This window comes from Lethenteron reissneri, chromosome 18 (genome assembly GCF_015708825.2).
Source record: "Lethenteron reissneri isolate LAM-NWPU_2019-01 chromosome 18, ASM1570882v1, whole genome shotgun sequence".
In the NCBI taxonomy this organism is placed as follows: Eukaryota; Metazoa; Chordata; class Hyperoartia; order Petromyzontiformes; family Petromyzontidae; genus Lethenteron; species Lethenteron reissneri.
The window spans coordinates 3,206,583-3,230,670 of record NC_083796.1 but is presented as its reverse complement, the minus strand read 5'-3'; the positions used below and the strand labels follow the sequence as shown (position 1 = coordinate 3,230,670).

The window sequence follows — 24,088 nt, the reverse complement described above, 5'->3', positions numbered from 1 at the left end:
AATGCATTGTCACACTTTGGGGGTCATTCAGGAATTAATTCCTTTTTTATTAATATCATAATTTTAATGGTGCATTGCAGCACCTCTGGTGGCTGTCAGAAGCCGCGTGACGTGATCAGATAGAGCGGTGCCTCTCAGTATTTTTAGTTCCATGGCACACTTTCGGGCGCGCTCGATCTATGCGGCACACCGAACCAAAAACAAATGCAGTTGGGCAGAGGGCCGGAGGCCTGGGGTGTTTGATGGCTGTCTCTGCCATACTGCGCCGCAACTAGGCCTCGGCAAGGTAAGGTAAAAGTTAAAAGGTAAAAACAACGAGCGTACCTTTACCCTACCTTTTACCTTACCACAATACAATCACTCTACCCTTATCTTTTACCCTTTAGCAGGTAAGGTAAAAGGCAGAGGTGTGGACTCGAGTCATGTGACTTGGACTCGAGTCAGACTCGAGTCATGAATTTGATGACTTGAGACTCGACTTGGACTTGCATAACAATGACTTTGTCCCACCTCTGGTAAAAGGTAAAAAGCAACGAGCCTACCTTTTACCCTTACCCCTTGCAAATTACCCGATTACAGGGTAATTACTGGGGTACTACTACACATGAACAAGGTTTATAATAGTAAATGCGAGGTAGAGCACTTTATTCACATAGAATACTCTCGATGATTCCAATTTTACACGCTTTCTTTGAACTCACTGTCTGTTGTCGTTATTGTTGTTGTCGTTGTTGTCATTGTTGTCGTTGTTGTCGTCGCTGTCGTATCCTCAAATCTTGTAACTCAATTTTTACCCACTTCCTAATGTGGTATCGACTGCAAATTTGGTATACGTATGTCATAATGGTGACAATACTATATTAAATCACAATAAAAATACATATTTTTAAACGATCTTTTTTATATGTTATGTTTCGGCTTAGCTCTAATTGTCCACGCTCAACTGACGTTGGCTGTAAATCACCACGGTCCCTTACGTAATGGCAAACTTCGGGGCCACTTCCTGGAGTCGTGGAGTTCTGCCATTACGAGTACATTTCATAAAAGCATGTTTTTAATAAAGTTTTTAAAAATATTAATTATTAAATGGAGGTCACGGACTGCACCGACGGAGCTTCCAGCGGTAAACAAGGCACCAGTATTTACCGGGTAATACTTCGCACTACCTTTACCCTACCCCTTGGCATGTCGACACCTTTACCCTTTTACCCAGTAAAAAGGGTAAATTACCTTACCTTGCCGAGGCCTAGCCGCAATCTGTGGAGAGTGGAAGGTGGGGGCTGGGGGAGCTGAGAGCTGGGAGAGCTGGGAGCTGTGAGAGTTGGGGGCGCTGGGAGCTGGGGGAGCTGGGGGGGCGGGGAGCTGGGGGCTGGGAGCTGGGAACTGGGAGCTGGGAGCTGGGGGGGCTGGGAACTGGGAGCTGGGGGGGCGGGGAGCTGGGGGAGCTGGGAGTTGGGGGAGCTGGGAGAGCTGGGGGAGCTGGGACCTGGGGGACCTGGGGACCCTGGGGGAGCTGGGAGCTGGGGGGGCTGGGAGCTGGGGGGGCTGGGAGCTGGGGGGGCTGGGAGCTGGGGAGTGCTGGGAGTTGGGGGAGCTGGGAGCTGGGGGAGCTGGGACCTGGGGGAGCTGGGGGACCTGGGGACCCTGGGGGAGCTGGGAGCTGGGGGGGCTGGGAGCTGGGGGGGCTGGGAGCTGGGGGGGCTGGGAGTTGGGGGGGCTGGGAGTTGGGGGAGCTGGGAGCTGGGGGAGCTGGGAGCTGGGGGGGCTGGGAGCTGGGGAACCTGGGGGAGCTGGGAGCTGGGGGGGCTGGGAGTTGGGGGGGCTGGGAGCTGGGGGGGCTAGGAGTTGGGGGGGCTGGGAGCTGGGGGGGCTGGGAGCTGGGGGGGCTGGGAGCTGGGACCTGGGGGAGCTGGGGGACCTGGGGAACCTGGGGGAGCTGGGGGACCTGGGGGAGCTGGGAGCTGGGGGGGCTGGGAGCTGGGGGGGCTGGGAGCTGGGGTGGCTGGGAGTTGGGGGAGTTGTGGGAGTTGGGGGAGCTGGGAGCTGGGATCTGGGAGCTGGGAGCTGGGGGGCTGGGAGCTGGGGGCTGGGAGCTGGGAGCTGGGGGTTGGCAGCTGGGGGAGCTGGGGGAGCTGGGGGAGCTGGGGGCTGGGGGAGTTGGGGGAGTTGGGGGAGCTGGGAGCTGGGGGAGCTGGGAGCTGGGGGGCTGGGAGCTGGGGGAGTTGGGGGAGCTGGGAGCTGGGAGCTGGGATCTGGGAGCTGGGAGCTGGGGGGCTGGGAGCTGGGGGCTGGGAGCTGGGAGCTGGGGGTTGGCAGCTGGGAGAGCTGGGGGAGCTGGGGGGCTGGGGGAGCTGGGGGAGCTGGGGCCTGGGGGAGTTGGGGGAGCTGGGAGCTAGGAGCTGGGGGGGGGCTGGGAGCTGGGAGCTGAGGGCTGGGAGCTGGGGGGCTGGGAGCTGGAGGGCTGGGAGCTGGGAGTTGGGGGAGCTGGGGGCTGGGAGCTGGGGGGGCTGGGAGCTGGGGGGGCTGGGAGCTGGGAGCTGCTGGGGGAGCTGGGAGCTGGGAGCTGGATCGGCCACTGAACTGCAAGGAGAGTTCGCCCGTCCCGGCTCGCGAACAATTATGTTCTTTCTGAAAATATCACAGCACATCGGGGACTTTTTCCGCACCGCACCAGTGTGCCGATCGCGGTACACCAGTTTGCGAGGCACTGAGATAGAACATCCAATAGAAGGAAGATAATCGATCCTTGCACACGTGATTCTATGCTTGCATCGTATGAGAATTTGCTTTAATCAATGCATAGCTACAACCCTAGTGCCTATGTGGTTGTATGTAGTTTAAAACGCGATCTGTATTTACGTCAAATGATACTGCAGTCAATTTGTTGACGCGTGCCGTGGCTATTGATTGCACCTTCCATCAGAATGTCTTGTATCGCATTACCGCGGTGCCGTCTATTAAACCGCACAGTGCCCCGAACGTCAAACGCGTTTAAGACACAAGAGTGGGATGAGGATGGGCGTCTCCCACGGGGCTCATAATGGCCGGGTCTAGAGCACTGAGTCAGCACCGCTGAGATCATGGGTCAAGTCCAGGTCAACCTCCAAAATATATATTCGTACGTATGTATATAGGCGATCAGGATTGGCTGGACCTCTGAGGAGAAATAAATTGGCTCGTTCTGGGAAAATGAGACTCGAAGTAAACAAGCCGCGCATTTCCACAGCTGAAGAGCGCCAAGTCACATGGTGACGTACGGCCCACACTTGAAGAAGTTTGGGTGAGCGGTGTGGCATCGTTGGCCATGCTGTGAGAACCAACGTGGATACGTGTGAGCCTGACAAAATGATACTGCATGGGTTCCTACATGCATTGCGACTCTTTGAGCATGCCCCCGGGAGACACGGTCATTGGCATTGAACACTAAAGACCCTTAATGTGCCTCAGGCTTTTAGACCCTCAGACAGTAACCCTGAACCCTATGAATCCTGGACTCTCATGAGTCTGCCCCCCCCCCTTTGCGCCGATATGTTAGTCGTCACACGTATATATATACAGTGCGTGATGACTACGCGTTCAAATAGAGCACGCACGAACGTACGGCGAACCATCGTAATCGTAGCAATAGCGATATCTGGCGCGCTTTTGCGACGCCGCGCGTGCCGCCGATGGGCGCAGCTCGTTGACAGCGGCGAATTTAACCGGAGAGTCCAGGGGAGGGCATCGCTCGCCGCCGCGCGCCCGCCGGCACGCAGAGCGTCGACCTCGCAGGCAACGAAAACAAGGCCCGCGTTTTTTTTTACTCCCCCCCCGCAAATAAGAAGTTGCCGTGAAGTCATGTGGAGGCTGTTTTTGCTCAGCCCTAAGGCAGAGTTGAGCTTGTGGCTTTCCGCACACTCCGCTGGCATCTTGCGGCGCAAAGCTAGCGGGATACTGGCCAAATCTGCGTCTCATTAACCGGCCGCTTACTGAAGGGGAAGCGGCTAAGTTTCCTCATTAACATTCTGCGTAGTTTTTTCGTAATCTCCACGCTCTCTGCGCTCCGCATTCCCCGTGGCCAGAGCGCGCCCTCGCTCAGCCCGCAAATTATTGGGGCCCTCTCGGCCTCGCGAGGAGCGGAGCGACACACGATAGTTCAAAGGACCTTATTAACCTTTTGGCTGAAATGCCATTTCACAACTCGGAGCGTCAGGCTAATTATAAGCCCTCGGAATGTTTAACCGCCGCCGTAATATTCTCAATCAGCCGATCTGTTTAGTTCACTTAGGGCCCAAGAGGTGCACCTGGGCACTTTGTGAAACCTTTAACGCGAGGCAGCTGTCACTGCGCACCCAGCGTAAACGCGCCCTATGGGCGGGGGGGGGGCACGAAGGCAGGCGGTGCAGTTCGCCGATTATGTAATTGTTATTAAGGGGTTTAACGACGCGTGGGGTTCATCGATTGGGACTCGCGATACGTGGGGTTCATCGATTGGGACTCGCGATACGTATTTACGGTCACGTTCTCAACAGTCCGTGTTTTTCCCGCCCGCGTAAACTGCGTGCGTACGGCGCCACGGATGTTACATTTCTGGCGATGCTGCGTACAGTGCATGGCCGTGCAAGGGAGACCGATGAAACAACAACAACAACCCCCAATACAAACGTCGAAAATAATACAACAAAAAAACAATCGATTTCTTGAACGGAATCATAGACCTGAATCACAGAAAATGTATCGAATTGCCATTGGTGGGGGCAGGGGGGGCAGTTGAGGGGCATTTAATCGTTGTCACCGCGCCCCCAGCCCCGCCTTGCAAAAGAGCAAACCTGTCGCGCGGTGCTCGATTCTCGCGTCGGGTTGTACACGTCTGCAAAATGAGGGCGGCACTGGTGTGAAAATCTGTTTGGATCGGTTTCGCGGCCACGCCGAAGGGCGGGATGGAATTTTAACGATGTCTCATTGGCACGATCTAACAGTCCCCTTTGTTTCCCTTGGCCGCAATTCGGCCGGGGAGGAGAAGAAAAAAACCACGACGCAATTCACCTTGGCTCCGAGATGATGGTCTTTTAAGAGCTTTCAGGGATACAAAGCTTTGCGAGTCTCTTAAATAAAGGAGCGAAGTAGCTGTTCTTACCGTGCGGTTTCACAGTGTGTAGCTGACAAGCGAAATGCAGACGTACTCTCGCTCTAACGTCTCTTTTTTGCCCTCTCCTCCCGCTGTATCCCTCTCTCCTGCTCTCTCCCTCTCTTTACACTCCCCACCACCCACCCCCCTGTCCGTTAATAGAGTCAGGATCAAGTTGCAAAAACAAGCGGAGGAGAGAGCCGTTTCCCACAGAGCCTCGGAGGAGCCCCGCGGTTTCGCAGAAGCGAAGGCGGCGGCGGCAGCAGCAGCGGCGGTGGCCGCGACCACCACCGCCACCACTACCGCCACCGCATCGGAGACGCACATCTCGCAAATCGAGTGCCTTGTGACGCCGCAGTCCGCAGACGCCGTGGAAGCTTCGGGAGTGGCAGAGCCCGCGGCGCTCGGCTGGAAGGAGCCCGGCAGTGCCTTCTACCACGATGCCGATCTCCTCCCCGGCTTCGGGGCACGGGCCTCGCCCCAAGGGGTCCCGTCGCCGGGCGCGTCGCCGTGCGCGGGCCACGGGGATGACGCGATGATGGCCTCGTACCTCGCGGACGGCGGTCTGGCCGACATCGCCGCGGCGGCGTACCGGGCGGGCGACGCCGACACCCTGCCGGGCATGGATCCCATCGAGTCGCTCGTGGGGCTGCACGACGCCGCGTCGGCCGACGACAAGCTGGATGCGGTGGAGCTGAACGCGGACATCATCAACAACGGCTTCCACAGCAGGGCCTACCGCGAGATGATGTCCGAGTCGCTGGACGAGGAGGACAGCGACTTCGACAGCGACGGCAAGATCGAGCTGAGCCTGCGCAGCATCGAGGACCTGCGCGCCGAAATGGGGCAGTCGAAGAGCTTGGAGCGTGTGGTGGCGGCGGCGTTCCAAAAGCCAGAAAGGGACGTGCAGGACGAGCCCGGGGTCGGGATGGACGGCCCGTTGGCGGAGGGTGGCGGCATTGGCGAGGACGGGCTCGCCACGAAACTCGCGGCGGTGTGCGCACCGCCACCCCCGCCGCCGGCACCGTGCTCTGCAGACGATTTTCCCAGAGGTGCGGCATGCCCCGCTCGCCTGGACGACGCCGATGAGGACGACGGCGACGGCGGCACCGACGGCGCGACGGTGGCGGAGCCCGCCGAGGACGCGGCTTCCGAGGACGCGCCCGGGCCGGACGGCGCCACTGGTGCCTCGGCCGCCGGCTTCGCGTACGGGAAGTACGCGGAGATGCCGTACGAGGAGGACGACACGCCGCCGAAGGACGGCCTCGCGCCGTTCGGCTTCTCGAAGGCGGCGCGCGTGGACGGCCCGCGCTCGTACTCGCCGCTGGGCGAGTCGCAGGTGTCGTCGATGCTGGGCGGGGAGGCCGAGTCGGCCCGGGACACGCGCCGCGCGGCGTGCAGCGGCTCCCTGCCCAGCGCCAACAGCCCTGCCGTGGGCTCCTCCCCGTCGTGGGCGTGCGGCTCGCCGATGGAGAGCCAGCCGTCGGCCTCCGCCACGCAGCTGAGCGCCGAGGCCTCGGAACCGGACCCCCACGACTCGGGCTGCGTGGCCAAGCGGAAAAAGGGCAAACCGCCAAAGCTGACGGTGATCGAGACGGAGGCCGGCCGCGATGCATCCGACAACCGCCCGCTGGAGCCACCCGTGCTGACGCCGGTGCACGAGGTGGACGCGCACCGCAGGAGCAGCGGGCGGTGCCGGGGCGGTGCCGCGGCGGTGGTGGCGGTGGCGGCGCACGGGAAGCCGGCGGCCCTCGACCGCGCCGCCGCCGCTGCTGCCGCCGCGGCGGCCTCTTCCGTAGCCGGCGACGACGACGATGAAGACGACGATGACGACGAGGAGGAGGAGGAGGACGACGAGGAGGACGAGGAGGAGGAAGACGACGCGTGGCCCGAGAGCAAGGCAATGAAGCCGAAGCTCAAGCGAGTCGGCCATGAGCTGCTGCCATTCAAGCAGAAGGTGGGGAGAAGCACTTTATTCATGGGGATGAAGAACAAAGCGGCGAGGTCCGTCTTCGGGAAGAGCAAAGTGAAGGACCTGCTGCAGGGCACGTTCAGCGGCAGCCACCAACTCTGCAAGCCAAAGAGGGGCCGCCCGCAAACGAAGCACTTAAAGAAGGCCCCCTCGGACGAGAGCGCCGCGTCGGACTGGCCGCCGTCGTCGCCCAAATCCAAAGCGGCACCCGAGCGGGAGGTGATCCTGCAGCCCTACGACACCCTGGCCCTCGGCGGCCCCCTCTACTCCAACACGGCGGGCCTCACGGTGAGGGTCCCCGTCAAGAGGGGCCCCGGCCGGCCCAGGAAGCTGTCCGTGTGCGACGCGGGCGCTCCGGCGGCGGTGATGGCGTGCGCCCCGCTGATGGCGGGGTTCAAACTGAAGGCGGCGCCAGCCGACGGGTGTCACAAGAAGGTGGCTCGGCAGAAGGCGGGAGGTGGCCAGGGCGAGGCGCTCGGCGAGCTGCTGCACAATCGCACCGTGCTGACGAAAATTAACAAAATGAAAACGCTCAAGAGGAAGAAAATCCTCAATCAGATTCTGTCGAGCTCGGGCAAGGCCAAGAGGGGAAAGTCGAAGGTGAGGTTGGGCGAGGTCAGCAAGAAACCGTGCCCCATCGCCGCCCCGGTCGGCGCCCGGCAGTGCCAGCAGATCCACGTGAGCAAGCGCGGTACCATTTACGTGGGCAAGAAGAGGGGTCGCAAGCCCAAGGCGGATCCGCCACAGCCGTCCTCCGGCGCCTTCTCTGGCCGCAACCTGTTCCAGGCCTCGTACGGCCTCGGCTTTCCCGTTGCCTTTCAGCGCGGGCCGTCGGGGCCGCCCCCTCCATTGCTCTCGCCCGCCGTCCGCCCACCTCCACCGCCACCCCCGCCGCCGCTGCTGCCGCCGTCAATGTCGCAATCTTCGAGTCCCGGCACGTGCGGCGCGGGCGGCAAGGAATACGGCCGTGGCGGTCCCGCGGTGCAGCCGCAGGCCCACCAGCAGCTGCACGTGCAACGGAGGCCGATCGCCACCAAGGCGATGCTCAAGCAGGGCGCGCAGAGCGCCGGCCTCAAGTTCTCACCGCAGCCGGCCTACCCGACGCGCTCGCCGTCGCGCTTCTCCGAAACGATGCCGTCCCCGGCGAGCGAGGAGGCCAGCCCCAGCGACAGCGGCATCGCCACGGACAACACCAGCACATCAGAGCGCGCCGAGAAGCTTTGCCAGCTCGGGCCGCGGCGCTTCTCGTTCGACCGTGGGTCGGTGGCGTCGTCCTCGGAGGGCCCGGCGCTCATCGCGTCGCCGTCGTGCCGGCCGGGTTGCCGCTCGGCCGCCCGCAAGCAGCGGCACAAGCGCAAGCGGCGGCTGATGCAGCTAAAGCGCGGCAGGCACCGCGATGCGGACTTCGCCGCCGAGCTGGAAGAGGTCGTCTCGAAGCTCGGCGAGTGCCGCGTGAGCTGCAGGCAGCACCCCCCGCGTGCCGCCAGGGACCTGCTGCCCAGCTTGTTCCGCCTGAACTTTGGCGGGTCACCCGGACAGCTGCCCTGCATGCACGACGCCCTGAGCGGGGGCGGCGGTGGCGTCGGTGGCGGCCCTCGCTCGGCGGGCGAGCACAGGGCCAGGAGCAAGAAGGGCCGGTCGGCATCCCGGGGACAGAAGTACGGCGAGCAGTCGCAGCTCTCCCCGGGCTACCGGTGCCTGGGCGAGCAGTACCGTTCGACCTTCGGGCTACGCTACGCCCCGTCCACCCTCACCGCCAGCAACCTCAACTTTGGCTACTACGGGCGGTACCCTTCGCAAGCCCACCACTCGTGGGCACCTTCGGCGACGTCCGTCCACTGCCAGGTGGTCGCGGCAGCGACGGCAACGGCGCCAACGGCAGTGGCGGCCGCGACGGCAGAGGGTGGCGGCCGAAAGCAGCAGAAGGAGCGCGGTTGCTCGGCGGAGCCGGCGGGAGCCGGAGCCTCGCCCCTGTCGCCACGCTGCTGCGGCGGCAAGGCTGGCGCCCAGGCGGTCTCCTTCCAATGGATGCATCGTGACGAGCGGCTGGCGCAGAAGAAGCGGAGACAACTCCAGGGCGGTGGCGAGTTCGGCGAGCGGCAGCTACACCAGCAGCCGCCGCAACCTCTACAGCAGCAGCAACAACATCCGCTCAGTCGTTTATCGATGGGCTTAGGGAGCTGGCAGTGGAGGACCCTGGAGCAGAATAAAATTGCAGTCCTGGGCCGGAGAAAGGGCAGCAGCACTTCTGATGTCGAGTTTCTGAGACGGCCGTTTGAGCGGAGCCCGTCGTTCTTTGGCGGTGCGGTGGATGCGCCGTCCATCGGCGAATGTGTGCGCAAGTACGCAGCCACCACCACCGCCGGTGTAGGAGGAGGAGGAACGGTGAGCCGCAGAGACTCTCATGGCAAATACGAGAACCTGTTTGCGAGCGCCCTGCAGAGCAGCGCGCGGGCTGAGCCGCCCGGCCTGGGGTTCGGTGCCGAGGAGCAACAGGAGGAGCAGGAGGAGCGGGAGGAGCAGGAAGAGGAAGAGGAGGTTGACGAGCATGAGGAGGAAGAGGAGGAAGAGGAGGAAGAAGAGGAGGAGGAGGAAGAGGAGGAGGAGGTGAGAGCGGTAATCGGAAAGGACGGCGTGGCGCGGGTGCCACCGTGGGGCCGGGGAGCATCGCCCAGGAGAGACTGGAGGCAGTGGAGCCGGTGCTGTCGACCCGGCCAAGACGCGACCACAGGTGAGGGACACTACACGGCATGACGCCATCTCTAGGTTTATGCTTCTCGACATTCGTAGCAGCTTCTGTATGGGGGCGCTGTGGTTTTCGCCACTGCGCTTGCAATCCGGAGGTTGCTGGTTCAGTCCGACGTGCTGATCAGATTCAGCCGGGTGGTTTGGTGGTTCGAGCGAGCAACTCATGGGCTTCACGTTCTCCAGGTTTGATAGAAACGAGTACCGCATTGCGGGGAGGTCGACAGTAGTTGTTCGACGCAAAGTCTCGTCTTCAAGCTCCAAGCTGTAAACGGGAGATGAGGGCCTCCTCATGCACTCGTTGAAGTGACAAAACCACTCTTTGTCAGTTGTTCTTACATTATTCAAAACTCTCCGCGTAGTGACACCAGTACTACTGCCAGCGTCTTTGATTTAAGGTTTGGTGGCGTCACTGTCAACTGCGGTTGCCCACTGACACTTGAACCGTACTGTGGATCAAGTTCGCCTCCTCGCTCGGCGGAGCGGTAACGCACGCCCTCGGCCGTCGACCGTGCAGCCGTGCAGAGTGGTTTTTTGTCCTGGCGTGGGAAATCGGCCGACGCCGAGACCCGACGGCAATGGCTCTCCCGAGGAACCCCCCGGTGTTGAGCCGTCATGCGGGGGGTGGGAGCGGGCGATGTTCTGTGCCACCTAGGCCTCAAGGGACAACCGCTGGATGGTTCAGTCCTCCCCATACTCCAGCCCCACCGTAACAACCCGGTCCCCTCCACAGGGGCACAGCCGCGCTTCGAAAGCTGGCGGCGCCCTTCTTGGGAATGCTTCCCGGTTGTTGGTTCGGTTACTGATTGCGTCCGTGACCCGGTACTGAACCTGCCACCGATCGTGTGCTACTGTGCGCAGAGCCTCTGTTCGGTAACAAAATCAGATAATCGATCGGCGTTTGTCGAAGAAAAGCGAAAAAATGCACTTTCAAATTACCATGTATTTGTCCAAAGGTTAGTGAGGGTGACCCGTGGCCATGTATAACCACTTTGGGGGGTGTCTGGACACCCGCGACCCTCCCCCCACCACCCCCCTGTGTCGCTCGATAACCCCGCCGTAGCGACACAGGTGGTGTCGCGCCTGTTAGGTGCCGTTCGCCGATTGACACCGATTTGGTTGGCGGTGTGTGGGGGGCGGGGGGGGTGACGTATTTTTTTTTACCGCGGGCAGCGTGCCAAATTGATGTCGCTCCCCATTAAATACGCGGGAGATTTTTTTTTCAAGTCTCCACGTGGTCACTGTTATTCGCCGTGGGGGCCCCGGGGTCCCCCGCGAGCAAGCGGAGTAAACTGCCGCGGCGGTATTGCTGCGGGATGCGATGGTTTATGACACGCTTCCAAAGTGGAATTGATGGTGCGACAAGGGTACGCGTTCTTTCATGAATCAAATTGACTCCCGGCGAAATCGGGGTGCGGGGGGGGCACAAAAGACGATGTGGCCTGGCGGAGGCCAGGAGGGGAGGGTGGTGGGGGTTGTGTTTTTCTTTTTGTTTCGCACGGAACCAGCCGCACGTTGTGTTCGCGAGACACCCCCCCCCCCCCCCCCCATTGTACCGTGGGCCTTGGCGCAGGCTGAACAATGACAATGCAGCCCTCGTAGCGGTCATTCGGTGTTTTGTGGCCACCACCTCTATGGGTCGGGCGAGGTTTGTTCCTCCGCAGTGAAAACGTGGGCATGCCCCGCCGCCGATAAAACCGCAGCGAGCGATAAGAGATTAGGGCCAATAATCTGCTCTGCGCCCAATTTGTTTTTTCTCACCCAGTTAATAAACTCTGGCAGCTGCGTTTATGGGGGTGCATGTCCTTGGGAGGTCCCTGTAAGGTAGGAGAGGGATTTTCCTGCAGATTAGAGCGGATCTGTCGGGGTTTTTTTTTTGCCTTTTGTTGGTCCGTGCAACAAGCCGCACCCTGACAGGCAGCGTTTATTAGTGAGAGATGAGAAGGCTGCTGCTGTCGCTGTCGTCTCTGACGTGTTTATTGGAGGGATCGTGTGAAGGAAAATGTCTAATAATGGAAAGGTACACTCTGGTGTTACTATTATTGGCGTCGATTATTTATTTTTCATTTATAAAAAATGTCTGATGCACGCAATTTAAAAAAATGATATTTCTTTGCTCAAGTGCTCTCATGCGGCTGTTTCTGCTAAGCGTTATGAAGAGACACGTTCAGTCCTTTCGCAGCTGCAGAGCTCGTGAATGCGGAATAGCGATCGCCGCGGCTTGAAAAAGCAGTTTGAAAAAAGCAGCTGATAAATTTACGCGGCGAGACGGCAGCTGCGAAAACAAGAAAGTCGCGGCGCAGGGCGACTTGGGGAAAGAAAAAAAAGACCCCCGCATTTTTATTCATTTGGCTGCGTCCTTTGTTGCAAATAAAGCTCGACACCTCGAGGGTCCGTGAGGGGGGAAGGAAAACCGATTGGCCGTCCCCCCTCGCGGCCATGAATTTCTTCAGATTTGATTTTTTCGCCATCCAAGTCGCGACTTGGCGAGCAGATGGACTCCGTGAGAGCCTGAGAGGTCAGGGCAGACCGGACGGCTCTTAGCAGAGCGGTCGGGCGAGCGAGGCGGAGCGCGCCCGAGCCAGCGTCGCTCGCCGGCGATGGGGATCACACAAGAGGAGGTTCCCCTTGGGTCACGTCAAACTAGATCAGAATAAAAATATTTTATTTAGACTGGAGGAGGAATCCGATGAGCTATGAAGCTCTTTTTTTCACAGATTCCCGGTAGGGGCACGGGGTCAGCAACATTTACAACAACAGATAATAGAAAAATTAAGTACATAAATTGCTGCCAATATTTCAGTGCCAAATGCAAGCTTGGGCTAGGCGTCACAACAACAGCAACAAAAACAGTCCCACACCACACCAAGATAGCACACAGTCCCACAATTCAATTGCGCATGAACATTTTACTATCGATACGCAGGTAAAGATCAAAGAGGTTGTATCCAACAACAACAAAAAAGAATGAAGGTAGAACTGGGCAGGCAAACAAACAGTGCGTTTTGTAAATGTGGATTTGAAAATGAAATTCTCCAGTTACCTTGACATGACCTTGCAGGAGAATGTCGAATTGACAGCAACCAGTGGGAGCTGATTCGAGCCAGGTGCTGGCTGGAGAAGGAGCTCTTATATGGTAATAGGTTAGGATGATGACGATAGCATTGTTGAGCATGGTGATGGTAATGACGGTAACAATGACCATCATCACAGGTTCAAGGAACGCGAGCAGCATGTCGCATTTTAATGAGGCATTTTTCTAAAAATTTGGCGGTATTGTAGGATAAATAAATGTGACTTTGCAAACATCGTTGGCTTGGCGTACGACAGAATTGGCCAAACGTCACGGAAAACGCGGCGGGAGCCTCCCGCAAATGATTCTCGATACCCATTGAGATATTTTTTTATTTTCCCCACGGGTAAATAAAAGTGTATTTTTCGTCAGACACAAATGGGCAACACGATTCAACTGCATTTTGTCTGTGAGAAGTGTGCGCCGACGTTGCGACGAATTGATGTGGCTCCTCCCGATGTATGCACGGTGGGCCCTCAGGGACTGAACTATTGGCCGCTGTCAAAAGCAACCCAGAGAAGACCAATCGTCAGAACCGCATCCAACGGACGAATGAAGTGGGCCAAATAAAAGGACTGATTGGGGAAGAGATACATTTGAGGGAGCGAATGAGTTATGGAGAAAAGTGAGCAACTGAGGGAATGAATGAACGAGTGAATAACCGTCGGAGCAAATGTAAGGATTAAATGAGCAAATTAATTTACTTATGAAAGGGTGAATGTGTTAGCGAATGAAAGCATGCATGAGGTAGGATATTAATAAATGAGTGAATGAAAGTGGGCACTTATAAATAAATTAGTGGAGCAAATGAATGAGGGAGTGAGTGAACGAGTGAGCAAACTATTGAACACGAATGAGTAAAAAAATGAATGAGCACAAAAATGCATGCAGGAATGAATGAATGATGGAGTTCACGAACGAGGAAGCATGTGCGCAAAGGACTGAACAAATTAATTCATTAATGGACTAATTAATTCATGAGCAAGAGACCAATGAGCGAGCAAATTAATGAGATAGGGAGCAAGTGAATGAGCGAGTGGATAAGAGAACAGAGCGAGTGAGTGAATGGGGGAAGGAGCGAGCGTACTGGCGAGCGAATGATTTGTGCACATGCTCATTTGACCCGCCACTAGATTGCTTGTGGGCGCCGCGTGATTGGTCGTTGTTTATCCCTCTCCTCCTCCTCTCTGGGTCGGTCGGTGACCCAGCTCGGAGAGCGAGCGGTGTGCGTGCTGTCACTGCTAACCACAGATGGAATTTTCCATCGACTCATACGGTAAAGGAATTAAAATTGCCAGGAGCGTGCGACGGCTTGGCTGGAGATCAGCGCTCTTGCCTTCTGATGCCCGCTGGCCCCTGTAGCTGGCCACTACACTGCAGCACGCACTTTTAAGTCAGGATAATCTAATATTATGTAGCACGTACGTATGCGATGCATGGAGAGAGTGAACATACTGCGTCTGTTTACAACGCACTTACTGTAGACCATTATCTGCACACTCGCCTATTCAAAGATATTTGCTTGTTTACGATAAAGAAGAGCGGGCTTGGCTTGGAGGAGTCACGGCGGAGTAACAGCCAAAGAAGGGAATTGCGCCTGAGTTTGTGTCCACCATGGAGATGGAGCATTGAAATTAGCAGGAGGCAGCTTGAGGGTTCTTTCGTCCAGCAGTGGATAGACTATTGATGCTGCTGATGATGATGATGACGATGATGATGACATATGTAAACGATTCAACTTCTCTTGTCCGTGCTCATGTTGGGTAGTGCTATTGGTAGAGCCTCGTTTTTCCCCCGCAAAGATTTACATCTGTTATCCACGCGACTATTCGCAGGTAGGCACGGGTTGTAGGATACGTCTGCGGCAAATGCCGGCTCGCTCCTCTCATCTGTGGATAACCACGAAAATAACCTACGAGTTCGGTGCTTCCAAAAAGGGCGCTTCTGTGACTTCTCGTCCGTGACTAAGCCCGGATAATGTGAAAAATCGGGGGAGCCCATATCATGGGATATTTCCACAGATTAATTTGGTGGCACAGATATGGAGGTACAGAGCTAAATCGTTTCTAGTGTAGTGTAGAGTAGTGAGCTTACGTTTCAGGCAATGGCCCTTTTTCAGATCTAGACATTCTGACATTTCCTTGGAAGTTACGTTACGCGACGGAGCGTGTGCACGGAAGCCGTCTCGTGGCCCTTGAGAAGGAGAGCGACGGGCGCGAGTCTGAGCTTGCATCCCGATGTCACGACTTGTTTGCCCGGATCGCCATCAAACAACGGTGGCGGACTCGACCTGGGACGTTTCACCTCCGCAGCGATTCAATGATATTGTCACCGTTCTATTTAACAATTGGTCATGTGAGAATAGGTTTTCCCCTTTTATCTGGCAACAAAAACAGGTGTTAAGATGTTAAAACACCAAACTGAAACCTTTTACAAGGAATCATGTTTGCATTAACCACAATGCTTGTGGTCAGAATGCAAACAAAAAACATTCTCTGATAATATATGCATTGTCTTTGAAACTGATTGGTCCACACCAGAGACAGCTTTCTTTGGAGCCTAGTCTCAAACGGTGTTAGACCCGAGGACGCCAAAAGACCAGAGGGGAAAACCTGTTCTCATATTTGGGTGCTGGCAAAGGAGGTCCCATGCAATTGGTCACGTGTTATTTATTTGGGTATTCCTTTTGACTCCTTTCTACTGCCCCATTTGTATTGCTGCTCATTTTGTTTTGTCAGTGTTATTCACCCACATCATCGGTGATCCCTCGCCGTCGAGGATGATCGAGGATGATCGAGGATGATCGTCTTCCATCAGTGTCTTATCTGCGGGTCCGAAGACAGCCATTGAGGCAGACTATCCGGGATGGACAAACCCCGTCGAGGGCGTTCCCGAGCGAGACGCCTGGCCCCGTTTCCGCTGCTCTCGCTTTGCCTTCTCCTGTCATCGCCGGGTGACACATATGAGTTGCAAACAGTTCGATGTTAAAACGCACTGCTCGTGGCACGTATCGTATGCAGAAAAAGTGATTTATTTTCGACGAGCCGTTGTGTCGCCACGTCTCTCCGTGGGTAGTGCGGCGAGCGCGAGGGCATTTGGCGTCTCTCTGCTTGTAACCTGCGCACAGATGGCTGCACGCATGAACTCTGAACGAATCCAGCTTCTATCTTTAATGCCGGCGTTATGAGATTATTTGGCGAGTGGAGGCGCATGCAAGCTGCTGGCAGGGTCTAAATTTAAACTTGATGAGGTGTTGCTGTCTCTGAGAGAGTGTGCCCTCTGTGCCCACTGTCTTTGCTAATGGCTCGGTAAAAACAACCATGCCCCAGTACTTGTGTGCATTTAAAACACAAAGACGATGATCCCCCGTTGTAGCGTTTAGCAGACTGTTGGGACAAGTGCTCGTAGTGAGCACCTATGAAAGCCGGCATGGCACATGAGGAGGGTGGGTGGCCGCCACCACGCCCGGCCGCCTTTGTCTCCCCAATGGTGATGTTTACACACTGCACCAGGCACCGGTTCAGATATTCGTCACCGATGCTGCGAGCAGGAAGCATACTCAGGTGTCTGGGTTCGTAGCGCAGTGCGCTGACCACTGCATGACTGCTCCCCCATATTAAACACACACATAGCGTGTCACTTCATAATTATCAGCAGTGGTCAACCCGCTGTTGGATGAAGGCCTCCAAACCCGTAGCCATTTCTCATGGTCCTGCAATGCAATAACACATCTCGGCGCCTGTGCACAACATGGTTTCAACGCTCCATCTCCATGGTATACGTATCCACAGAAACACCGGGGAGTGGGAGGGATGATACATGCTTGGAATTACACTGAGAGACAGAGAGGGAGAGGCACATTGATAGAGGAACGTTAGACGCATCGTATATTGACCGTTCGGCAAAGTCGGCACACCTGGGCCCGGGCATGTCACGAGATGGAGATGACGGCCAATGGACGAGACTGGTGATGAAGTGGCAGCCAAAGGAGGGAACGTGTCTGAGAGAGGATGACCACCCCCCAAGGTTGCATTGATAATGTTAGATCCCACGCCAGAGTGAGATTAATTGTGGCTTCGTGGGGACTGTGAGATTTCCAGCGCGTGTGGAGGTCTTCATCCATCATGTATGTTGCTGTACATTGAACTTCTTTCACAACCGTACGTAGCCAACCGTGCTAATCGGAGGTGCAGGGGATGGACGAAAAACTAAACACAAAAAGCATTTAAATTTCGATTTAAATCTTTCGTGACTGCAGGGATTCATATTCTTGGTTCTTTCGGTAAAGTCACGTAGAAGGGAAATAATAAAAGAAATAAAAATAAAACACTCAAATTATCACGACGTTTTGATTGCAACACAAGCAATCATCATCAGGTGTGAAACCCACAGCAAGAAAATTTAAAAAACCGCCACTTTTTTCAAATTTTCTTGTTGTGGTTTTCACCAAAAGAACCAAGAATACAAAAGCAGTTGTAAAGAAATGAGTTTTCAATCTACAGTAGTTTTAAAAGAGCATATGTCTAGTGGCTTCCTAATATCATTTAGCATAGTTGGTGAATGATGATAAGGCGGAGTGTATGTGTTTAATAATAATGTGAGGCACGGTAAGTGGAGTTCGAACTTGGGCATGCATTCATGTGCTTCTCTTTCACATTCCTCTTATTTTTGTTGTTTGCATTCCTGCTATTTATTACTGAATATTGGCACCCTGTTTCGCTTGGTTCAATATGCACTACCAGAGCCCCATCGACAATCGCAAAAATCACGGGCTTATCGTGGCGGTGAACTCTCTCACGTGGTTGAGCAAAGGTCACCGGACTCAACTGAATCCGCAGTACGCACTCTTCCACACTCTCCACACGAGAAACCCTCATAACAATGTCCCTATTGCCCGTGGCCCCTATTATCCGCAGAAAGCTGTGGGGTCCATGGAAACTCTGAATGTTTGCACCATATTCTGGCGATTTTCCGCAATTACCTGCGTTTATGCCCCGCGCGTGCGGATTAAATTCGCGGATAACCCCGCGGATAATTGGATGCGGAATGTGCAGTCCCACCGCATCACAGAGGCGCTGTCCTGTATATTAAATCGAATAAAAATGTTATTAATAATTTGCAGCTATTACTCAATCCACTGCTGGATGAAGGCTTCCCCGCATACCTTGTCTGGTATTGGGGGGGTGTTTGACCATACTTCGCCGTGCCGGTTAGCGCCGCCACCACCGCCTTGGCCATTCTTAACATTTAAGGCATGAGGTTGCAAAGCGTCTCAGGCTGCGCGTGTCGGTCCGCGCCGCGTCCCTCCCCCACAACACGCCGCAACGTCGATTTGGCGGAGCTTTGGCCGGGCGTTCGCGACGGGATGCGTTTCACACACTTGGCATGGGCACCGGCCTCTCCCGCCGTCCCCTTTTTTGCCACGCCGCGAGCCCCCGGCGTCGTCGCCTGCGGTATTTGCACACGCGCCGTAAATCCCGCCGCTCCGCTCCCGGGCCTTCAGCCCTCCTACCCCGCACGAGGGGCTCCCAAATGGCAACCGCCGGGCCGCCTCCGCCCTCTGGTCATGCATTTATTCCTGCTGCTGCTGCTGCTCGTACGTTCATTTATTTAGTTTGCACAGACTGGTGGGATGGCTTTGGAAGTCGGCGGCGGGGGGGTGCAGGGAGCTGTTGGGGGTGGGTCGGGAAAATTGCTTACACCGTCATTTCTAGCGGGGGAGAGGACCACTTAGCAGTCTGCGACGAAGGCAGCCTCTGTGCGTCGTGGGTCAGGTTCCTTTTGTTATGATTTGCATTGGGCATGAAGCTGTGGCTGCAGCGAACATTTTTCGGGATATATATTTTTTTTATCCACCAACGGGGACCACTAAAATCATCGTCGTCCTCATCAGCAGCGTGTTTCTGGGACCCTAAGACGTGCCGGACCAGCTGATACATATCATTCCCTCTGCCTGCTGAGAGGCCATTGCTGTTGGGCGACAGACCTAATGTTAGTCATTAGCCTTTATCTGACCAGGCGAGTGCCTGGGGATCAGACACCGAGTCTCCTTTGTCAATCACGCAAGAATGGAATCGGCCAAACATCCCGCCGCAGGACCCTCTTGACCAGCGAGGCTTTCATGGGAAACTGAAGGACACGATCATTATTATTTGGTAAGGCAGACTTGGAAGTAATGCAAGGCACAATACAAACTCACGGCCCAGCAGAGGTCGCAATCGGGTACCCGATACCCGTACCCTACCCGATACCCGGCTACCCGTACCCGGCCGGGTACGGGTACCCGTTTGCGACCCTGGTGCGGCCGGGTACGGGTACGGGTAGGCCGTGAGTCACTGGTGAGTAACCGTTTGTCACTCATTTCGGGTAGGGTACGGGTACCCATTTGTGACCCTGGTGCGGCCGGGTACGGGTACGGGTAAGGAATCAAAACCCGTTTGCGACTTCTGCGGCCCGGATAATATTGTGCAGTTGGACCAGTGCTGGCCAGCGGTGTGCCCGTCGCCTTGGGCCCGTCGGCTTGGGCTAGTGCTGTGCGAGGTCCTCTGGTGTGTCATGGGGTTCTACCGTGGGATGTCGGGCGCGGTGTCTGACGTTCTGCTCTGCTTGCGTGGAAGCTTTTAGAGTTAATTTCCTGAAGGAGCTCCCAGCATGTGGAGCGAAACGTTGGACATCGTGCCCGACGGCAGGCGGTGCAACCCGCAAAGGCAACAGAGAGACACACGGCACAACCGCGAAACCTTGCATGGCATTAACGCCGTGTAACGTTTGCGATATGAACTGGGGGTCAGTGCCTGTGAACCGGAATGCACGCACACGGTCCCCGTATTCCCCAGTCCTTTGCGCAAGCTCGCCGAAGCCTTTTATTACTACGCCTGAGTGTGAATGCCATAGCTGATTGGGAAAGCAAGGCGTTTAACATCCCCATGCGTGATTATATATTTATATATTAATTTTTTTAATGATCTGACTCATGCTCTGTCCCAACCTGCCTCTGCCCCGTGGAGGCTCTAACAAGTTACCCACAGGTGTCACTCTCATCACTCACCCCTGTGTGACCTCTGCCCCCACCCTTTAAAGACAGAGATTCCCTGTATAGCCTTAACAGACTGTTGGGGCAAGTGCTGTTAGCGAATAGCACCTACGAAGGCCGCCATGGCACATGAGGGGGTGGGTGGCCAACACATACCTGTTAACCCACACGGTTTAACCCGTGTTCTTGTACAAGGAAATTTCCTTTTCAGGTCCATACGGCGTACAGACGTTTCAATACGGGCAATAAAATGTTTGTCTGTTTATGTTTCTCCCTTGTGATGGGACTTTGTAGGATGAACGTTGAGATTTATCTGGGCACGGGGTGACCAATAAGGTCTGAATTGGTGTGTAATAATGTAGCCACTGATAAGGGGTTGACAGGTGTGCCAACACCACGGCTGGCTACCTTTGTCTCCCCCCCCAGTGGCGGTGTTTACACACCACACCAGGCGCTCATTGGAGGCTGAGTCGACCTAAGATGAGCCCCAGGACCGGTGCAGATAATCATCACCGGTGTTGGCCCGTGAGCTGGAATCGAACTCAGGTCGCCGATCCCCACCCCCTACACCACTGCCAGATGAAGCTAGTGCGGGGCCTGTAGCATACGTTATAAAGGGGCCCTAAATAAAATAAAAACACAAATATTAAAACACATACATTTTTAACTTGCATAGTAAAGTAATTGTATTTTTTTTATTTGCCATACAGCCAGATAATACGACAAATCGCTAACCTTTCATAAAAGCTGAAGGCAGTATAGTACTATAGTAATAGAGCAAGTGCAGAATTCCTGAATCGGAATTGATAGCTCGAAAGCATTTAGTGCGGGGCCCTTGAAAGTGCGAGGCCCGTAGCTACATATGTAGCTACTTTTGCTACTAGGATAATGCGGCACTGCCCTACACACACCACCTCACACCGTCCACCCACACCGCCCACCCTCCTCCTCTGGCCAAATGTGGGACACACGACCACTGCTGTTAGGCCACCATTCCCACCGGAGCGAGAGTCCATTTAATATTTCGCGCTTCGCGACCAATGGGCGCGGTCGCCCTTGGCGTGAAAGCGGCACCGGCTGTCGTGCCAAGTCCGTGGGGCGCAGACAAATGCGGTGCTTAATGTGCGCGCACAAGGCTTCAATTATGTTGTAATGCCGCTGTTGAATAATTTGTCAGATATCGGTAATATGAACGTTTCGTAATGTTTTGGGGGGGGGGTACACGTATGAATGTAACGATTTACCTCCCTTCCTCGAGCAATGGATGAATTACGGTGATTCGAGGTCACGATTCGCGGTGGTACTTTCTTTTCCATTGTGATGCGTGTAACGTTTTAGCAGTGTGCATCTATCGCATCGACAGTGCCATTTTTAAAATCTAAAATAAATCTCAATAATATATTATTTTACCAATGATTCAACACAAGTTTAGGAAGCAATAATTATAATAAATAAGTTAATAATTGTAATCCCTCATTACAAGCGTGGCGTCGGGGCGAGCGACGCCAATTGGCACTGTGGCCCTGTGAACATCCCTACCGTGGGAGGTGATTTTAGCGGCCAATTCAACAATGCAAGGGTGCACGCTGTCTTTTGTGTGAACACAAGAGAGGAAATAACGCGTGCACGAGCTTGTGATTGCTGGAGAAAATATTTGACTGGAAAAACCCAGACTGGAAAAATATCAGCTCTGCCACCTGGAGCATGTTCACTATGTTCAGTATGAAAAACTAAATATTCACTTCTCCCCCCCTTCCAACCCCAGAGAATTTTAAACAAAAAACGTTTGCAGAAGGTAGCGATCGCTACTGGCTGCAGAGTTCACGTGAACCCCTTACCGCACACGTACAAATTACCACGCGTATACAAATTGCAAATGTTCATTCTCTCGCACGCGAGGATATTAATGAATCCAGAGTTCAAGAATCGATTTTAATTGACAAATTGATGCGTCATTACACCTCCAGTTTCCATCGCCGCTGCCAAAAATCCGTGGCTCGCGGCGTTTCCCCCTTCCCGTGCCTCCTGCACTTATTTTGTTTATTTTTTGTTGCATTCCATTCGTATGGAACACCGTGTAACTTGACGGCAGTGACGTGCGCGGGGTAACTTTCATAAATCGGGACACGGATTTCAGCCAAGTTCTGTAACCGTGTGTGTGCGTGCGGTCTACCTAAGCAGCGGCAGTGGAGGGATTAGCACACTTCGCTACGAACCCGGCGACCCAAGTTCGATTCCCTCTCGCGGCCAACACCAGTGATGATTATCTGAACCGGTCCTGGGCCTCCTCTAGGTCGACTCAGCCGTAACTGAGTAGAAGGTGTGGTGTGGAAACCTCAGTACTGGGGAGACAAAGACGGCCGGGCGTGATGCTTACCACCCACCTCCTCGCATGCTGTGCCAGCCTTCATAGCTGCTCGCTAACAACCTTTGCCCCAAAAGTCTGTTCAGGCTATACGGGGGGAAGGGATCTTTCTTTGTCTACCCAGACAATAACAAATCCTATTTGAAATGATCAATATCAGCCTGCATAGCGTCTATCGATGTTTATGCACAGCCCTTTTATCGATCCACTAATGGATGCCCCCCCCCCCCCCCCCCCCCACCATTGCAGTCCAGTGTGTCCATCCACCTTCGTAAAAGAGTTCCTCATCTCTCGAGCCAGTGGTGTAAGTTCCACATTCCCGTGGCAGGGGCAGATTAATCCACAGGACAACCACTTTTGGCACCCCATGAAGTGGCACTCATTTTGTTGACCCTGGAGGGGATGAAGGGCTGTGTCATCTCCCCCCCCCCCCCCCGATAGACATCACACCGGGTCTGGCGCTCGAACCGCGAGTGTCTCATGTGCACAACCGGGATCTGTGTGGGCATTGGTTCGAAGCTTCCTTCCAATTAAAAGTCTGTGTGCATTGCACATGCGGTACGGTGAATTGCAAGGAACGATGGGAGGACTGATAGATAACACTGCGGTCACAATCGTGCCCCCTCTCCTGTCTATAAATCGCCTTCTGTGTGCATCTTTACTCTGATCATTCCTGACGTTCCCTTCGCTCTGTTTCCGTTTGTCAGCAGGACGAGAAGCACAGGACGACAACGACGACTTTTCGGGCAGGGCCCGGTGCGGAGGGCACCTGGGCAGCGCCAGCAGCGGGGCCCAGCGACCGGAGAGAAGCCACTGCGACTTCACCAAAATCCTGTCGACCAAGCGCAGCCTGGACCACCTCAACAGGATCCTGCGCGTCAAGAAGCTGCAACGGGCCTCGCTCACCGGCAACAACGTGGTCAAGCGGCGGCCCGGGCGCCCACGCAAGCGCCTGTCGCCGTCGCCACCGGCGACGGGGCGCACGCGTCACGCCGCTGCCGCCGCCGCTGCAGCCGCAACGACGGCAGCGGCCGCGGTGGATTGTGTGGGCTCCCAGCGCGTCGCCGCCGGGCGAGGGGGGGCGGCGGCGGCGGCGGCCGGGCGCTGCGACGACGCCGTGACGGACACCATCGAGTGGGTGGTGCACGGCGCCAGGAGGCAGCGCGCCGAGCACAGGAAGGGCGTGAAGAGGAAAGGGAGCCACGGGCCGTGGACTCAGGAAGTCGCGGAGAAGTGTCCCGCGCGGGGGAAGGAGCCGGAGGCGGACGGCAGGTGAGCACTCAAGACGGAGGAACGCCCACGCGCTGCCGATTGAAATCGAGTTGCAGTTGGTCGAAGTGCGAGTGAGGAAGTCGATTTCTCACGGTGCATGCCAGCTATTTGTAAATTACGTCCCAATGTTACGTTTAGGCTCATTGAGAGAGCACAGCTGCGTAAACGAAACAGGAAAATTGAGAAGAAGGTGGCAAAAACGAGACGACATAGAATCGATGTTTGTAATCGAATGGTTGACCCCGAGTTCGTGACTTACAAAAAACAAAGAGAAACGATGCAAATGGTAAAATCGACACCAAGCGAATGGATGCTCAAATTGAATCGTGATCCAAAATTGTGACGATTCATCAAATGTCTGATTAGGTGGATGCTTACATTGCTGAACATTCAATAAATTCAAGTACAAATGTGCAGCTTTCAGCGTTTAGTTTTTTTTTGTACAGAAACCGGGTTCGTTATTTGACGACAGCGTCCACCCACTTGCGGGAGGTTCCCAATCCGCGGGCACCCAATTCGCG

At 55.5% G+C, this 24,088-nt stretch overlaps 1 protein-coding gene across 1 annotated transcript in view; it reads left to right on the top strand.

Annotated features, from left to right (window-relative positions):
- Window positions 1–3,245: 3,245 nt before the first annotated feature.
- Window positions 3,246–24,088, top strand: part of LOC133343620 (histone-lysine N-methyltransferase ASH1L-like) — a 77,757-nt gene continuing 56,914 nt past the window's right edge. Inside the window, exons 1-3 of the mRNA XM_061553311.1 lie at window positions 3,246–3,280; window positions 5,270–9,810; window positions 23,006–23,567. Coding sequence (XP_061409295.1) covers window positions 3,246–3,280; window positions 5,270–9,810; window positions 23,006–23,567 — 5,138 coding nt within the window. The remainder of the gene's footprint in view (window positions 3,281–5,269; window positions 9,811–23,005; window positions 23,568–24,088) is intronic.